This window comes from Jatropha curcas, chromosome 9, assembly GCF_041381405.1.
Source record: "Jatropha curcas cultivar XTBG-Jc1 chromosome 9, XTBG_Jcur_1.0, whole genome shotgun sequence".
Classification (NCBI taxonomy): domain Eukaryota; kingdom Viridiplantae; phylum Streptophyta; class Magnoliopsida; order Malpighiales; family Euphorbiaceae; genus Jatropha; species Jatropha curcas.
Window position 1 is genome coordinate 23,908,928 of NC_143159.1, and position 15,314 is coordinate 23,924,241.

The 15,314-nt window shown below is 30.4% G+C and overlaps 1 protein-coding gene across 1 annotated transcript; it reads left to right on the forward strand.

The window, feature by feature from the left end:
- Positions 1-8,627: 8,627 nt before the first annotated feature.
- On the forward strand, positions 8,628-10,401 carry LOC105640100 (UMP-CMP kinase 3). The gene is made up of 7 exons (XM_012224324.4): positions 8,628-8,877; positions 8,945-9,002; positions 9,109-9,226; positions 9,314-9,470; positions 9,555-9,635; positions 9,743-9,850; positions 9,937-10,401. Exons 1-7 carry the CDS (start codon positions 8,836-8,838, stop codon positions 10,225-10,227), a joined length of 855 nt encoding a protein of 284 aa, XP_012079714.3. The 5' UTR covers positions 8,628-8,835; the 3' UTR covers positions 10,228-10,401.
- The last annotated feature ends 4,913 nt before the right edge of the window (positions 10,402-15,314 follow it).

Sequence of the window (15,314 nt, forward strand, 5' to 3'; positions counted from 1 at the left end):
ATTATAATAAGAACCTATGTAGACCAACATATTCTTATTATAATTAATCATGAATTATTCCACTAAAAACTCATGACTGAACTCCTTATTTATTTTACAATTCCACAACATAATAAAATAATGTTCCCCACGTTAAGATTACAGATGCTGTCATTTAAATAACTTACTGACAATTTATTTAAATCACAATATAACTTTAAGATTGTCGCTCAACTTATTTCATGTGTCGGATTCAATATCCACCTGCAGGGATTACACTATGAAATCTTATAAGCTTACTTAAAGTGCATCATCAATCTCTAAACCGAGACATGGATTCTATCATTAATTAATATTTCACAAACACAAAATATATTTGCCCAATTCCCCGAGAATATTATTCCAATAATGAAACTCACCCTTTAATGAATCAAAGCACAAGACAATCAATGTTTGCTTATATTAAAATAAATCAAGATTAAGAACAATAAACATTATTTCTAATGTCCTAGAGAATATGTTTAACAGTCAGTACTAAACATCCATTCTCTACTTGGTCCAATTAAATACATACAAAATGTACTAATCACAATTATTGTTCATATGCTAATAACATTTATTTAATGCAAATTTCCAATTAAATACAAAGAAATAATTGTCAATAGAAAATCATTTATAGCTATACTATTACATATGCATGGTTAATAGTATATCTCTATCACAGATATCATCTCAGAAAAACAAGAGTGATGTAACTCTTTTACAAACATAGTTTTTACATACCCCGCAATCATTCCATTCCAAATCACAACATTTCTCGCAAGCATTTTATTAAATAGTTCGCAAACATCAAACAGCTTCCCACATCTAGAACATATAGCAACCACTGTATTCGCCACCAGACGAAGATAAAAACAAACACACACACACACACACAATCTTTAAGCAGCGTGTTATCAAATAAAAACGTGCAACTTCTAAACAACCATTCTCCGGATAGAAATTTATCAATGAACCTAGCCACAAACTAAGCGACATTAAAAATCAAAAATCAAAACGAAAATATAAAAAGATAAAAAGGTAAATTTAAAAACAAAGAAAAGAAAAAGAAACATCATTTTCCTCAGGTTTCCCACATTTTATCCTTAAACAAACAGAGAAAACGAAATTATTTAATGGAGAAATTTACTCGAACAATTAAGAAATAAACGAGTATAACAATGAAAAAAGTCAGGAGATTAACATTTTCAAGGGAGAAAGTTGAAACCTGGAATATTGCAGCAATCGCAATAGCTTCGTCATCTTGAAGGTCAATTTTCGAGAGGGACGAAGGGAGTGAGTAACACTGGTCTGAACTCTGAAGGGTTTTTTATGGAAACGCGCTTCTTTTTTTCTGTAAATAATAAAATACAGAAATGTCGTCTCTTGTATCGATTTGATAAACGACAGACAGTTAATGAGAATAACATGTCGTTCTCTCTCTCTCTCTCTGTCTCTCCTCCTCCCCCTCCCCCCCTCTCTTTTTCAGATGATTCTAAGCTTTTTCTAAACTAGTTGCTGTGTAAAGGAGGTGGTTCCCTGTTTATCACAATCCCACCTTTATGTTTACAGGAGGGGTCACCCCCATTCCAGTTAAAAACAAACGAGGAATCAGAATCGACCGTTTTTATCTGATTTCTAAAATAATTTTGAAGCTGTGGATTTCGATTTTGAATAAATAATAATAATAAATATTATTATTGAAAAAAATTAAATCAATTTAATAAAAATTCTTAAAAGTTATTTTAAAAAACTATAATAAAATATTTTTCACGGTTTCAAATCGGAACCGTTAGTTTTAAACCAAAGCCATCGGTTTCAGTTTTAAAAAATAAATAATCAAAATCAAACCTTAAGTTCACGCTTACGGTTACTGTTTAAAACCAGAATCATTGACTATGATCTAGTGCCGGTTTTGACCGTTCGATTTCTGTTTGAAATCGAACTATGGTCGTCCCTAGTTTATAGGTAGGGATGGCCACGGTTCCGAAACTGCCGATTTCAGTTCTGAAACCTGTGGTTTCGATTTCAAAAAATCTGAAATCAAAATCGAACCGAAAATTGACGATTCCGGTTATTATTTAGAACCGAACGGTTACAGTTTCAATTTCGGTTCCTTAACGGTACCAAATCAATTGTTCCGGCGATTTTCGGATTAATTTTCCAGCATTATAAAATCAAAAGTTATGGAAGATTTTTTTACTGAAAATTTAAAATTTAAATATTTATGAAATAATTTTTAGAAAAAACCGAAAGAAAAATTTGAAAAAAAGGCTTAACTTCATTTATTTATTAAAAATTCTTAAACTTATTTTTTTAAATAAAAATGGGTATTTGTAGTAAATTCAAAAAATTAAATTTCCACAAATACCCTTAAAAGTAGCTGATATATAGTTGTTAGGAGGATTAATTTGGAATTTCACAAAAATATTTGAAAAAATAAAAAAAAGTTATCGAAATCGGGTGGAACTACCGGTTCGAACTGTCAGAACTGCCGGTTCTAACCAGTTGGAAAAACCGCCAATTCACAGTTCCTCAAAAGTTGGAACCGGAACCAGACTGCAGACTCCCAATTTCGATTTCGGTTTGAACCAGTTTCGGTTCTTCACAGTTCCGGTTTCTCACCGTAAAAAAGTAAAAGAGTATAACAATTTAATATATAATGAGCATAGTCAACGTGCAACGCACATCATAAAAAATACTAGTCAAAATAAAAAAATTGAAAATGGTATAAAATTTTTATAACAATTATAGAGGTAAATTTATATATTTAACCATAATTCTTATAATTATATTTGAAAGAGAATATCTATTGTCTTAGATCCAGATAAAAAGCTTATCTGAAACTATAAAATAAACAAATTTTTTTTTCCTTATCTTAACGAATCAAATGAAATCTAATCAGCTGTATTAAACCCAAACAAATACCCTAAATCTCTTAATTATATTTACAAAAACGTTTCATCCATAAAGTCGTTACAAAGCGAAACTTACACAACCAACATTTTGTTTGCCTTCCATTGGAAGTAATTATTTATTGGGATAATAACGATTTTGTCATTATATTTTGTTTAGATATATAACATTAACCTTCTATTTTCGAGTAATTGTCTTTTGCTTTCATTATTCTATTATAAAATTTTTATGTTGAAAGTACAAATAATTACAAAAAATACAAGAACAATATAGTTAATTTAGAAAAACAAATGGGCAACATAATAATTTTTTTTTAAAAAATAATTTATAAGTATTGATTGAAAAAAGTAAAAAAAAAAAAATTAAAAAGAAAGATGTAGCAGCATAACCAAGGCAAAAATAGAGATAAACATAATGTATTTTTTAAAATGAAAAGGCAAAATTGTGTATTTTATAAAATGAAGAGGCAAATTACATAAAGAAAAGTGAAACCTCATAAATTTTTTTAAAAAATTAAATCGGGTTCGATATCTTTGATTGAATTGCAACATCGAGTTAATTTCATTTCGAAAACAAAAATAAGCTGTTTTCTAGTTTCGATATTTTTTAACACCGAAATATATTATTATAATTTTCCCTTTGGAATAAATAATTACTTCTAAGGTGTTATAATTGTTATTAATAATGTAAAATGTATGATGATCATTGTATATAGTAATAAACGGGAAAAAAAATCCAAATGAAGGCATACTAACTGTTGGTTGTCTAAGTTTAGGTACGATGAAGTCATTTTCAAAGAAAAATAAAAATAAAATAAAAGCAAAAGTGCATGGCTTTAGGTTTATTTTGGATGGTTAGAATCATTTGTGTCGGCCACGACAGCAATATAGTACTACTACTAAAAATTAAAAATTAAAAATAAAAATAAATTAATGAACGAAGACTTGTTAAGTCAAGCGGACAGAAGAGAAAAAAAAATAGAAATACCTTCTCCTTTGTCTTTTTTCATACTGCCAAAAAGACTAGGAGATAAACATTAGTCTCAAGTAATTAAAAATCAAAGAAATATAAATAACTAAAATCAAACTGCTTAATTCGGTTATTTCACTCAATTTAACTATAAAGAGAAGAATAACATAAATTTAGTTGGACACTATATAAAGTTGAAATCAAATTAAAAAATTGAACAAATTTAGTTATTTAAATTGAGTGAAGACTATTAACTTATACACAACCCTAAAAAAGAATTATAAAATAATTATAATTAAGTCCAGAAAATTTTATAAATCAATAGCACAAGTTTAGTTTCATATGCACAAAATTTTATTTAAGATTTTGGGAAGCTAATATTTGTTTAGTCATAGCCTAGCAAAATTAGTATAATACATTTGAATCATGCACAAACAATATTGCAAGCAATGTAAAATTAGAATTTAATATAAATTTAGCATCCCCTACATTATACATGTATTATATTTTGCAAGTATCGCAGAGCATCAACTTGGTAAATGAGTAACCGAGCTGTCAAAAAAGGAAAAAGCTTATCGAGATTTCGTTCATAGCTCTACTCATGTATTAAGTAAATGAAATTAAGAATTTTGTAAAAAATATTATAATTTTATTCTTTTTTTTTCAAGCGTATGGTTATAAATACCTTTGTTTAAATAAAAATATTAAATTTCATTGGTTTGTTCCGTAGGTGAAAATATGAACTGAATATAGGTAAGTATGTCCGTCAAAAGATATCGTACTTCCACTAAATCTAAAATTCTTCACTTATAAGATATTGTTTTACTTTTACTTTCCAAGGAATCGTTTTCCCTCAATTTGGCGATATCCTTCTTTTATGATGTGGAGGTTAGGAACTTTTCCTCTTTCTTTCTTTTCCCCACGTTATGAACAAAAAGATTATGCTACCTTGGAGAATACTTCATTAAGGCTGAAACTATTTTTCAAAAAAAAAAAAAATTGAAATGGAAGAAAAAATTATTACTACCTCCTCTCCTATTCTTGTCATATTTGAGAAAATAATTTGTTTCAAAATATTTATTATATTTCTGGTTTCAATGAATAATAAATTTTTTTTCATATTTACCCTTTGTATTTATGTTCCCAAATTCTCTCAACCACTATAATTGGACAAAATATGGGAATTAAAAAGTCTAAAATTTAATTTGGTGTTTGAATATATTAAATTAAGAATAATATTGTCAATTCACTTAACAATTTATTGTAATTTAGACCAATTTAATGGTTTGATTAAGGGACATGAAAATTTAAACGTAACAAATATTATGAAACAGAGGTAGTATTTGATATTGTCTCTTATTTCAAAAAAATTTTATGAATAATACATTCAAATTGTTAAAATTTAATTTTAGTGACATTTAATGTAATCCGCTCAAAATTATGAAGTGTGAAAATTTTTTACCCTTTAAATAAATTACGATTCTTGAAAATTGAATTTATATTCTCACATTTTGTGAACATTGAGATCGCGAACTAATACCTTATTGGTAAAATTCTTTTTAATAATAACTCAATCAATAATGCCAAGCATACTTTTTAATCACATTCAAAATATGCATTTGATGTAATTAGAAGTGTTTGAGGATATAATAAGACTTAAAAGAGTTGATGAGAAGATTTAAATTTTACATTTATTACTATTGAACTATAATTTTGTATGATATTAATTAATTATTTGAATTTTCAATGAATGATATATTCTTTTTTTTTTGAAAATGAATGATAAATTCATCTAATGGTAAAAAGACTTAAAGATAAGAGAAAAAAATAAATTGATTTCATAAATTATCATTTTAAAAATAAAATATAATTGTTATTTAAAACTATATTGGTTTATTATTGGGTTGAATTCTCATTTTGTAGGATTTTAGTTTGAGTTGTATTTAATGAAATTAAAAAAAAAATTTAACCTTTCTATAATAACGTGAGAAATGAAAAATCCGAATTTAAATTATTTTTTCCTATTATATAAACATTACATGAATTTTTACTAATTTTGTGAATATCAACTCGAGATTTTCCTTACTATGGATTTTTTTTTTTTTTCCATCGAGTGTTACCAAGGATTCACAATATTATTCCATTTTTTTAGAAGACATTTATTTGGTTTCTGAAAAATTAAAAAATTAAAAAAATAATAAATAGTAGTAATACTACTATTAGGTCAAATTTCATGATAATGAAACTTCATTTGGAGCATACAGATAGTACCACGTGTTGGCAGTTGCAGTTGATGGCTGTGCTTCGCCCCACAAGGGAGCATGAATAATTTGCCTAGTAGTCCAAAGCAATAATGATTTGTCACCTGCCTTGCTCTTTTCAATTCTTTTTTCTTCAAAATAATAAAATTATTATTTAGTCTTTAAAATATAATGTAGTTGACAAATCAGTCCTTCTAATTTGAAAAATAAATTAAAAAAAATCTTCAATCTTTTAACTAGTTAACTAATAATTGTTTGTCAACTATAATAATCACACGTTGTAAAGTGATTCTTATGGTCTAAAATATTTCTTCAATAAAAATATAAAAGCATAAATCTAATTTATTTTCTGCTTTTCATCACTCTCATTTGTAAAGATATACGGTGGAGGTTTAACTTTTGGAATAAAATTTAATTTTTTTTTTTGAATTTGAACGCGACGTACAACTTTCTAAAAATTAATTTTATGTAATGATCACTATCAACTTTACACCAAATAAATAAAAAAACTTAATTTTTCATAAAAGAATAAAATAATAATTTTTATATTCTAACTTATAAAAATTATTTAAAAATTCAAAATATTAGGAAAGAAAAAGAATTACTTTAAGATACAAAAAAAAAAGGTACAGAAAAAGTTACAGAATGTGCATCTTTTTGATTTAAAAAACTCTAGAATAATTAGAAAAATATTTTATTATATTTGATTTAAATCAAATATTTATTCTTTTTGCAAACAATTGAGCCATTTTAATGGTCAAAATTTGGATAATAATTACATTAAAAATTAATTTTTTAATAAATTATATATCGATATTAAGTTTAACGAGGAAATCGAGCATTCTCTTAATAATAATAATTAATAAAATCAAGAACTTCTCTTAATTAATAATTCTCCAGAATAAGGACTAATTTGTAAATTAGGTTGTGCTTAAGGTACTAATAATAATTTTAAAAACAACTTCGCCATGAAGCAGAGAAATTACTTTTAAAAAAGATGGATATGTACGGACGCTGTGCGTAGTTGGAAACCTGATTGACTGACTTAGACTTTTGATACGAAACATCTTCCAGATGGCTTCTCAATTCACAACAAGTAGTCAAACTTCTACTTTTAATGTAGATTTGAAAATTCATATTTCACTATTTCTGTCCCATTATAAATATCTTTATCCATTTATTATTTTGAATTATAAAAAAAATTAATATTTTCGATAATTTTATTTATCTTTTTAATATTTCTGCCAAAATAAATAGTAATTGTTTAGAAAATTGATTAAATAGCAGTATTTTACAACTATTGTTTTTTAAATTGAATTTGCTTAATAATTTTTTTAATTGTTATATAATCTATACTACACAGAAATGTAGAAACGAGAAGAAATATTGAGATTTTTTAAAATATCGTTAATGAGGTTCGAGATATCCTAAAAAATCTTTAGACATGAATAATTAAAAATTTTAATTTAAAAAATATACATAATATTTGATTATAATTTAAAAAATTTCAATGAATAAAATTTTAAAATTTTAAAATACATATAATATTTAATTTTAATTTAATATTTTAAATGGCTAATTAAAAATTTTTAATTTAAAAATATATATAATATGTTATAATGATTTCAAAGATATTAATTAGAAGAGTGACAAGGAAAAGAAAAAAAAAATAGTAAAAAGTACAAAATATTTGACTGTAATTTAAAAGATTTTAATGACCAGTAAAAAAATTTAATTTAAAATATATAAAAAATTTAATTACTATTTAAAAGATTTAATTAGAAGATAGATAAGGAAAATGAGAAAATTTTAAAATTAAATTAGAAAAATATATAATATTTAATTGTAATATAAAATATTTTTAATAGCCAATTAAAATTTTTAATTTACATATATATTAAAAACATATATTTAGCATATATTTGTATATTCAATTATAATTAAAAGATTTTTAATTAGGAGAGAGATAAAGAAAATTAAGTAATATAATAATTTGATATAATAATTTTAATTTTAAAAGATTTTAATTAGGAAAATAAAAGAATAAAGTTAAAAAATAGAAAAAATTATATAATATTTGATTGTAATTTAAAAGAATTTAAAAGTCCAATTAAAGATTTTAATTTTTTTTATTTATTGACAAGTTTGACGGACAAAATAATACTGCAGTTTACACAACATAAGTAATTTGAGAAACAAAATTTTTTATAATTAAACTTAAATAAACTTCAAAATTTAGCTTTCTGTCTTTACAATACCACCTTATGACAATTATAAGTTATTTGTTTACACAAATTATGTAGCCATTTGAGAAACAAAATATCTTTGGTAAACAGCGAAATGGATTCATTTCATGATTACCATTTACCAATAAATTGGAAATTTAAGATCGCTTATTATGTCATTAATATTAAACCATCTTTTCATGTATCTTTAAATGTCTAGTCTTCATTGACAACTTAGTTCATAAGCTACTACTGCTTCCTCACTCTCACTTTCCCTTCATCTTCCTCTTCCTCTTCCTTCTTCGCACGTAACTTTAGAGGTTTGAGAGACAGTACAGGTTCTTATTTAAAGAACCAAGTTCCTTTTGTCTTTTCTCATTCATTCTCTTTTAAACAGTTTTCATTTGATAAAAGTAAAAGAACTATCAGCCTAGAATTTGCAATCAATGGGTTCCAGTTCCATTAATGATGCTGCGATTGCTAAGGAGGTAATCAATTCTTGTTTATTTCTAATCAAATTCTGTTTCCAATCTGATAAAAAATGTCTGATTACAGAAGACAGATCAAGAAATTGATGCGGTTGAGAAAAAGCCTACAATTGTCTTTGTTTTAGGCAAGTATTTTATACTTTTTAATTCAAGAATAATACAATTTATTATAAAATGATCATATTTTAGTTTTCTGATCACAATCGCAATTTTTGATCTCTGACGAAACAGGAGGCCCTGGAGGAGGCAAGAGCACGCAATGTGCAAATATTTCTAAATACATTGGTTTTACTCATTTAAGCAGTGGAGAAGAGCTTCGCAAAGCTGGTGATTCGGATCCTGATAATGGGTATGATTTTCTTTTTGCAATTTTTTTCTTAAATTTCTGTGTTACTAATGATCTTTTAAAATGAGTAATCTTTATTTTTATTATCAGAGAAATGATCAAGAGCATGCTAAAGGATGGACTATCTGTTCCACCAGACATTACCTTGAGAGTATTGCAGGAAGCCATGAAAAAAAGTGGGAATGACAAGTTTTTGCTTGATGGGTTTCCTCGTGATGAGGAAATCCGTGCTGCTTTTGAAGATGCTGTATGTATTAATACTATAATTATTTTCTTGCTTTCAATTATGTTGTTTTTGCTTTAACTTTCGTCTTATATTCTTTGCTGGTAGCTTAACATCGAACCAGAGCTCGTTGTTTTCTTTCATTGTTCTGCTGAAGAAAGGAAGAAAAGAATTTTGAGCAGGAACCAGGTTTGGTGAAATTTTGATTTAATTTATATATATTAATGTATATTATTTTGAATTTATCTTTTCTAATATTGGTGTTTGACTATTTTGTGGTTTGGGTAAATTTGAAGGGAAGAGTAGATGATAATGTGGAGTCAGTGAGTAAGAGGTTTACATATTTTGATGAGTATACTCTTCCAGTTGTTGAGTACTATCGTTCAAGGGGCAAAGTATACGAGGTAAAACATTCTTCATCAGATGTGTTTTGTTTTATTTATTTCTTTCAAATTTGATTTTATTGAAGTTATTGCTAATATATTCTTAGATTGATGCTTCGAAGCCGATGGATGAGGTTTTTGATACATTGAAAACTTGTTTAACTCCCTTATCACCAAGAATCGAGACTGAAGTTGTATCAGAGGCCAAAACTGAAGCAGAAGGTGAAATGGTGGGTGTGGTTGCAGCTGAGGCTGCAAGTGAAGTTGAAGAAGATGAACTGGTGGGCGTGGTTGCAGCTGAGGCTGCAAGTGAAGTTGAAGTCGAAGTTCAGGCTGTGGGTGAAGGTGAAGGTGAAGGTGAAGGTTTGGAGAAAGACATTTCAAAGTTGGGATTGTAATCATGTAGTGAATGTTTTTATTACAAAAAACGAGTTATGGTAATGGGTGATGTAATTTGGAAAGTGGGTATCTAATTGTAGTTTGCTTTATAAATATTTAATGCATGTTTAACTTAAAAATGATTTCTATTTTTGTTTACTTAATGAATTTACAATTATAGTCTTCTACTGAAATTTTATTTTTACAAATTTTGGATAAATGGTTGCTTGCACCATAATTTGTAAGAAAAAATAATTTAAAATGGTCTGGTTTATTAATTCCTGGAAAAATGAATCCAAGCTTAAATTTATAGAATTGGGAAGTTTGAAATAGAGAAGCTGAGTGTTTGTGTCATAGAGAGAATCATATACAAAATTTTAATTTTCTTGACAATTAATTTTTAGTAGCCATTGAAATCTTAATTAGTGGGTTTGAAGCTACTTTAATTTTTAGCATTCAATTGAACTTAATTGAATTCAATCGAACCTAATTGAATTCAATCGAATCACCCCTATTTGAAAATTTGAGTTTTAAAAATACAAGAAATGAATTTTTTGACAAAAAATGGAACCGAATTGAAGAAAACGAACGCTGTAAGCGACAAATGAAAATTTAAAGGCTCAAATTAGTCAAAAGTTTAAGGGACTAAGTGTTAGTGTAATACATCTTGTACATAATTAGTTTCCTTGTATGATGCCCTAGCTAGCCTTGTATATATATAGCAACTATTTGTACTGTATTACTCACGGAATACAATTACATGGTATCAGAGCCCCGTCACAAAACTTAACCCTATTTCTCTTGTTTCTTAACCCTATTTCTTTCATTTCTTCTCTGCAGCTATCTCTTCTATTCACCAATGGCTGAGAAAATTCATCCTGCAACCACCATTACCAACATCAAAACTCATATCCTAATCATTCTTGATTATGATTCGGCTCAATATAATAATTGGGCTACCCTCTTTATCATTCACACCAAAGCAACCTTAACCCATGATTATATTTCTCCCAAATCAGATTCAGAAACACCCAAAACCCCTGCCGATCAAGCTCAATGGGATCGAATTGATAATATTGTCCGTCAATGGATTTATGGAACCATCTCTTCTGATCTTTTGAACACGATAATTAATCCCGCAGACACGGCATTAGATGCTTGGACTCAATTGGAAGAATTGTTTCAAGATAATAAAACATCACGAGCTCTCCACCTTGAAACGGAATTCACGAACACTAATTTACATGATTTTCCTGATGCGAAGGCTTATACCAGACGCCTCAAAGTCCTAGCAGATCAGCTAGCCAACGTTGGTTCCAAAGTCTCAGATCAACGAATGGTTTTACGTCTTCTCAATGGTCTCACAGATGCTTATGATGGATTCGTTACAGTGGTTCAAAACAAGGCGTCGTTACCTTCCTTTGCCCAGGTACGATCCATGTTGCTCCTTGAAGAAACAACAAAAGCGGAACGTGCAAAGCTTGATTCTGTGAATGCTTCTGCTATGCTTGCTAAAACTGCCACTGATTCGGTTACTCTCACCAATACCGACGCTACTCATTCTCTTCCTCCTTTTACTGGTGGCCGGCGACAGAGTCAACGGGGACGTGGTGGTCGGCAGCCACCAGAACATTGGTATATGGACAGTGGTGCCACTTCTCACATGACAGCAAACTAAGGTACTCTCACTTCTTATTCTCAATTAAGTCGAAGTAATGGTATACTTGTTGGTAATGGTAGCAAAATTCCAATTCAGGGTTATGGTCATGCTGTTTTACCCCATACTAACCCACCTTTACATCTTAATCATGTTCTACATGCTCCTAAATTAATTAAAAATCTTGTTTCCGTTAGGAAATTTACTGTTGATAACATGACCTCTGTTGAATTTGATCCTTTTGGGTTTACTGTGAAGGACTATCCGACGGGGACCAGTCTTCTGAGATGTGATACACAGGGGACCTCTATCCAATCACAAATTCGCCTGTCTTTCTATGTTTTCTGCTCCATCTGCCTTTTCTGCCATTTCTTTGGATCGGTGGCATAATCGTTTGGGTCATCCGGGGATAGATGTCATCAAGTCGCTTAGGGACAATAATTTTATATCTTGCAATAAAGACAACATTTCTTTTTGTAATTCTTGTCAACTTGGCAAATCTGTTAAACTTCCATTTTATGAGTCTCATACTGTTACTCGTATGCCATTTGATTTAATTCACAGTGATGTTTGGACATCTCCTGTTTTGAGTTCTTCAGGCCATCGTTATTATGTGTTATTTTTTGAAAATTTTACAAATTTCTTGTGGACATTCCCACTTTCTCATAAATCTCAAGTTCTTAAAGTCTTTCAGCTTTTCTGCAATTTTGTTAAGAGTCAATTTCACACACACGTCAAAACTCTTCAATGTGACAATGGTAGGGAATATAATAATCAATCGTTTCATGATTTTTGCCAAACAAATGGTATTATTTTTCGCTTTTCCTGCCCATATACCTCTTCCCAAAATGGCAAAGCAGAGGAAAATAAAAACAATAAACAATATGGTTCGTACCCTCTTGTTGCACTCTTCTGTTCCATCTAGTTTTTTGGCATCATGCATTAGCTGTGTCTACTTACCACCTAAATATTCTTCCCACTAAACTCTTAAGCTATGCATCTCCCACTCACATTCTTTACAAAACCACTCCACAATATAGTCATCTCCGTGTTTTCGGTTGTTTATGCTTTTCTCTTATTCCCTCTAATAAGATTCATAAACTTGAATCAAGATCAACCCCATGTGTGTTTCTAGGGTATCCTTCTAATCATAGAGGGTACAAGTGCTATGAGTTGTCCACCAAGAAAGTTATAATTTGTCGACATGTGAGGTTTGATGAAAGTATATTTCCTTTCTCCAATGTTTCTTCACAACCACCCATTGCCTATGATTTCTTGGACGATTCAGGGTTACCTTTAACCTTGTATCGTCTCCATTCTACTCCCTTATCTCCTACCGAGGTCTTATCTCCTGCCGAGGTCTTACCGTCTCCTGAACCAGCCGCACCAAATTCACCACACCAGCCAAACTCGTCTGCCCATGCTCCAAATATTTCCCAACTAGCCACTCCATCTCGCATGACCACCAGAAGTCAATCTGGAATTTTTAAACCCAATCCAAAATACAACCAGTCCTTTCTTGTCACTACTCCACACATTTCCCCATTACCCACAAGTCCTCTATCCGCATTAAAAGACCCGAATTGGAAAAATGCTATGCTTGATGAATATGAGGCTTTAATTAAGAATAAGACGTGGGATTTAGTACCTCGTCCTGATAATGTGAATGTCATTCGCTTATGTGGATTTTTAAACATAAAAGGCATTCTGATGGTTCTTTTGAGAGGCATAAAGCCCGTCTTGTAGGTGATGGCAGGTCACAGCGAGCAGGCATTGACTGTGACGAGACATTCAGTCCAGTTGTTAAACCAGCAACAATCCGAACAGTTCTCAGTCTTGCCGTTTCCAAATCTTGGTCCATTCATCAGTTGGACGTTAAAAATGCTTTCTTGCATGGTAATCTTACTGAAACAGTCTATATGCATCAAACTTTGGGATTCAAAGACCCCTCTCGGCCTACTCATGTTTGCTTACTGCGAAAATCCCTGTATGGTTTAAAACAGGCGCCGCGAGCATGGTATCAGCGTTTCATGGATTATGTTGCCTCCATCGGTTTTATTCATAGCCAAATGGATCATTCTCTATTTATATACAGTTCTGGTTATGATACTGCTTATCTTTTGCTATATGTTGATGACATCATTTTGACAACTTCATCTGATGATCTCCGCAAAAATATCATTGCCCGTTTGAGTACGGAGTTTGCCATGAAAGGCTTGGGTCCTTTGAATTATTTTCTTGGTATTGCTGTTCGCATGACTCCATCTGGATTATTTTTGACGCAACACAAGTATGCTTCAGAAATTTTAGAGCGTACGAGAATGACAAACTGTAAACCAAATCTTACACCTGTTGATACTGCGGCCAAAATGAGTGCTCAACCAGGCCCACTATGTTCAGATCCTCAAAAATACAGGCAATTAGCTGGTGCTCTTCAGTATCTCACCTTTACTAGGCCTGATATCTGTTATGCTGTCCAGCAGGTATGTCTTTTTATGCATTCACCAACTGAACAACACATGAATGCCTTGAAAAGAATCCTGCGTTACATTAAAGGGACAATAAATTATGGCTTATCTTTGTCCAAGTCCCCTGAACATTCTCTTGTCTCTTATACGGATGCGGACTGGGGAGGCTGTCCTGATACTCGTCATTCGACGTCTGGTTACTGTGTCTTTTTGGGTTCTAATATAATTTCATGGAGTTCCAAATGGCAACCCACAATTTCCAAGTCTAGTGCTGAAGCTGAATATAGGGAAGTTGCCAATGTAGTGTCTGAATCTTGTTGGCTTCAGAATCTTCTTCTGGAATTGCATTGTCCAATACAAACAGCAACCTTAGTTTATTGTGATAACGTCAGTGCTGTATATCTCTCAGGGAACCCAGTTCAATACCAACAGACAAAACATATTGAAATGGACATTCATTTTGTGAGGGAAAAAGTTCAAAAGGGAGAGGTCCGTGTTTATCATGTTTCCTCTCGTTATCAGATTGCTGACATCTTCACCAAGGGGCTGCCTCGCATTCTGTTTGATGATTTCAGAGACAGTCTTAGAGTTTGTTCCACTCCCGCTAAGACTGAGGGGGTGTGTTAGTGTAATACATCTTGTACATAATTAGTTTCCTTGTATGATGCCCTAGCTAGCCATGTATATGTATAGCAACTCTTTGTACTGTATTACTCACGGAATACAATTACACTAAGTATGCATTTCGTCCTGGAATAGGTTGGGCTTAGTATTTTGTTCTGTTATGGTGGAGGACCTAGTTAAGTTTCAATTAATATTTATTTGATTTAAAAAAGTAGATTAAAAACTCGAATGGGGCAGCTCGATGGCAAAGAGCATTTGCGAGGTTGATCATCATAATTTAGGTCATAAGTATAATCTTCTGCAATGCAAACTCTCTTGGGCCAGCTCCTTTGCTTTTGAGGAGAGGCGAGGCGAGGGA

What these genes read in the sequence shown, in the direction of transcription:
- LOC105640100 (XM_012224324.4), top strand. Translation starts at nt 8,836, where the DNA reads ATGGGTTCCAGTTCCATTAATGATGCTGCGATTGCTAAGGAG. An exon ending in ATGCTGCGATTGCTAAGGAG is followed by an intron (nt 8,878 to 8,944) that starts GTAATCAATTCT and finishes GTCTGATTACAG; the next exon opens with AAGACAGATCAAGAAATTGA. An exon ending in GAATTTTGAGCAGGAACCAG is followed by an intron (nt 9,636 to 9,742) that starts GTTTGGTGAAAT and finishes GTAAATTTGAAG; the next exon opens with GGAAGAGTAGATGATAATGT.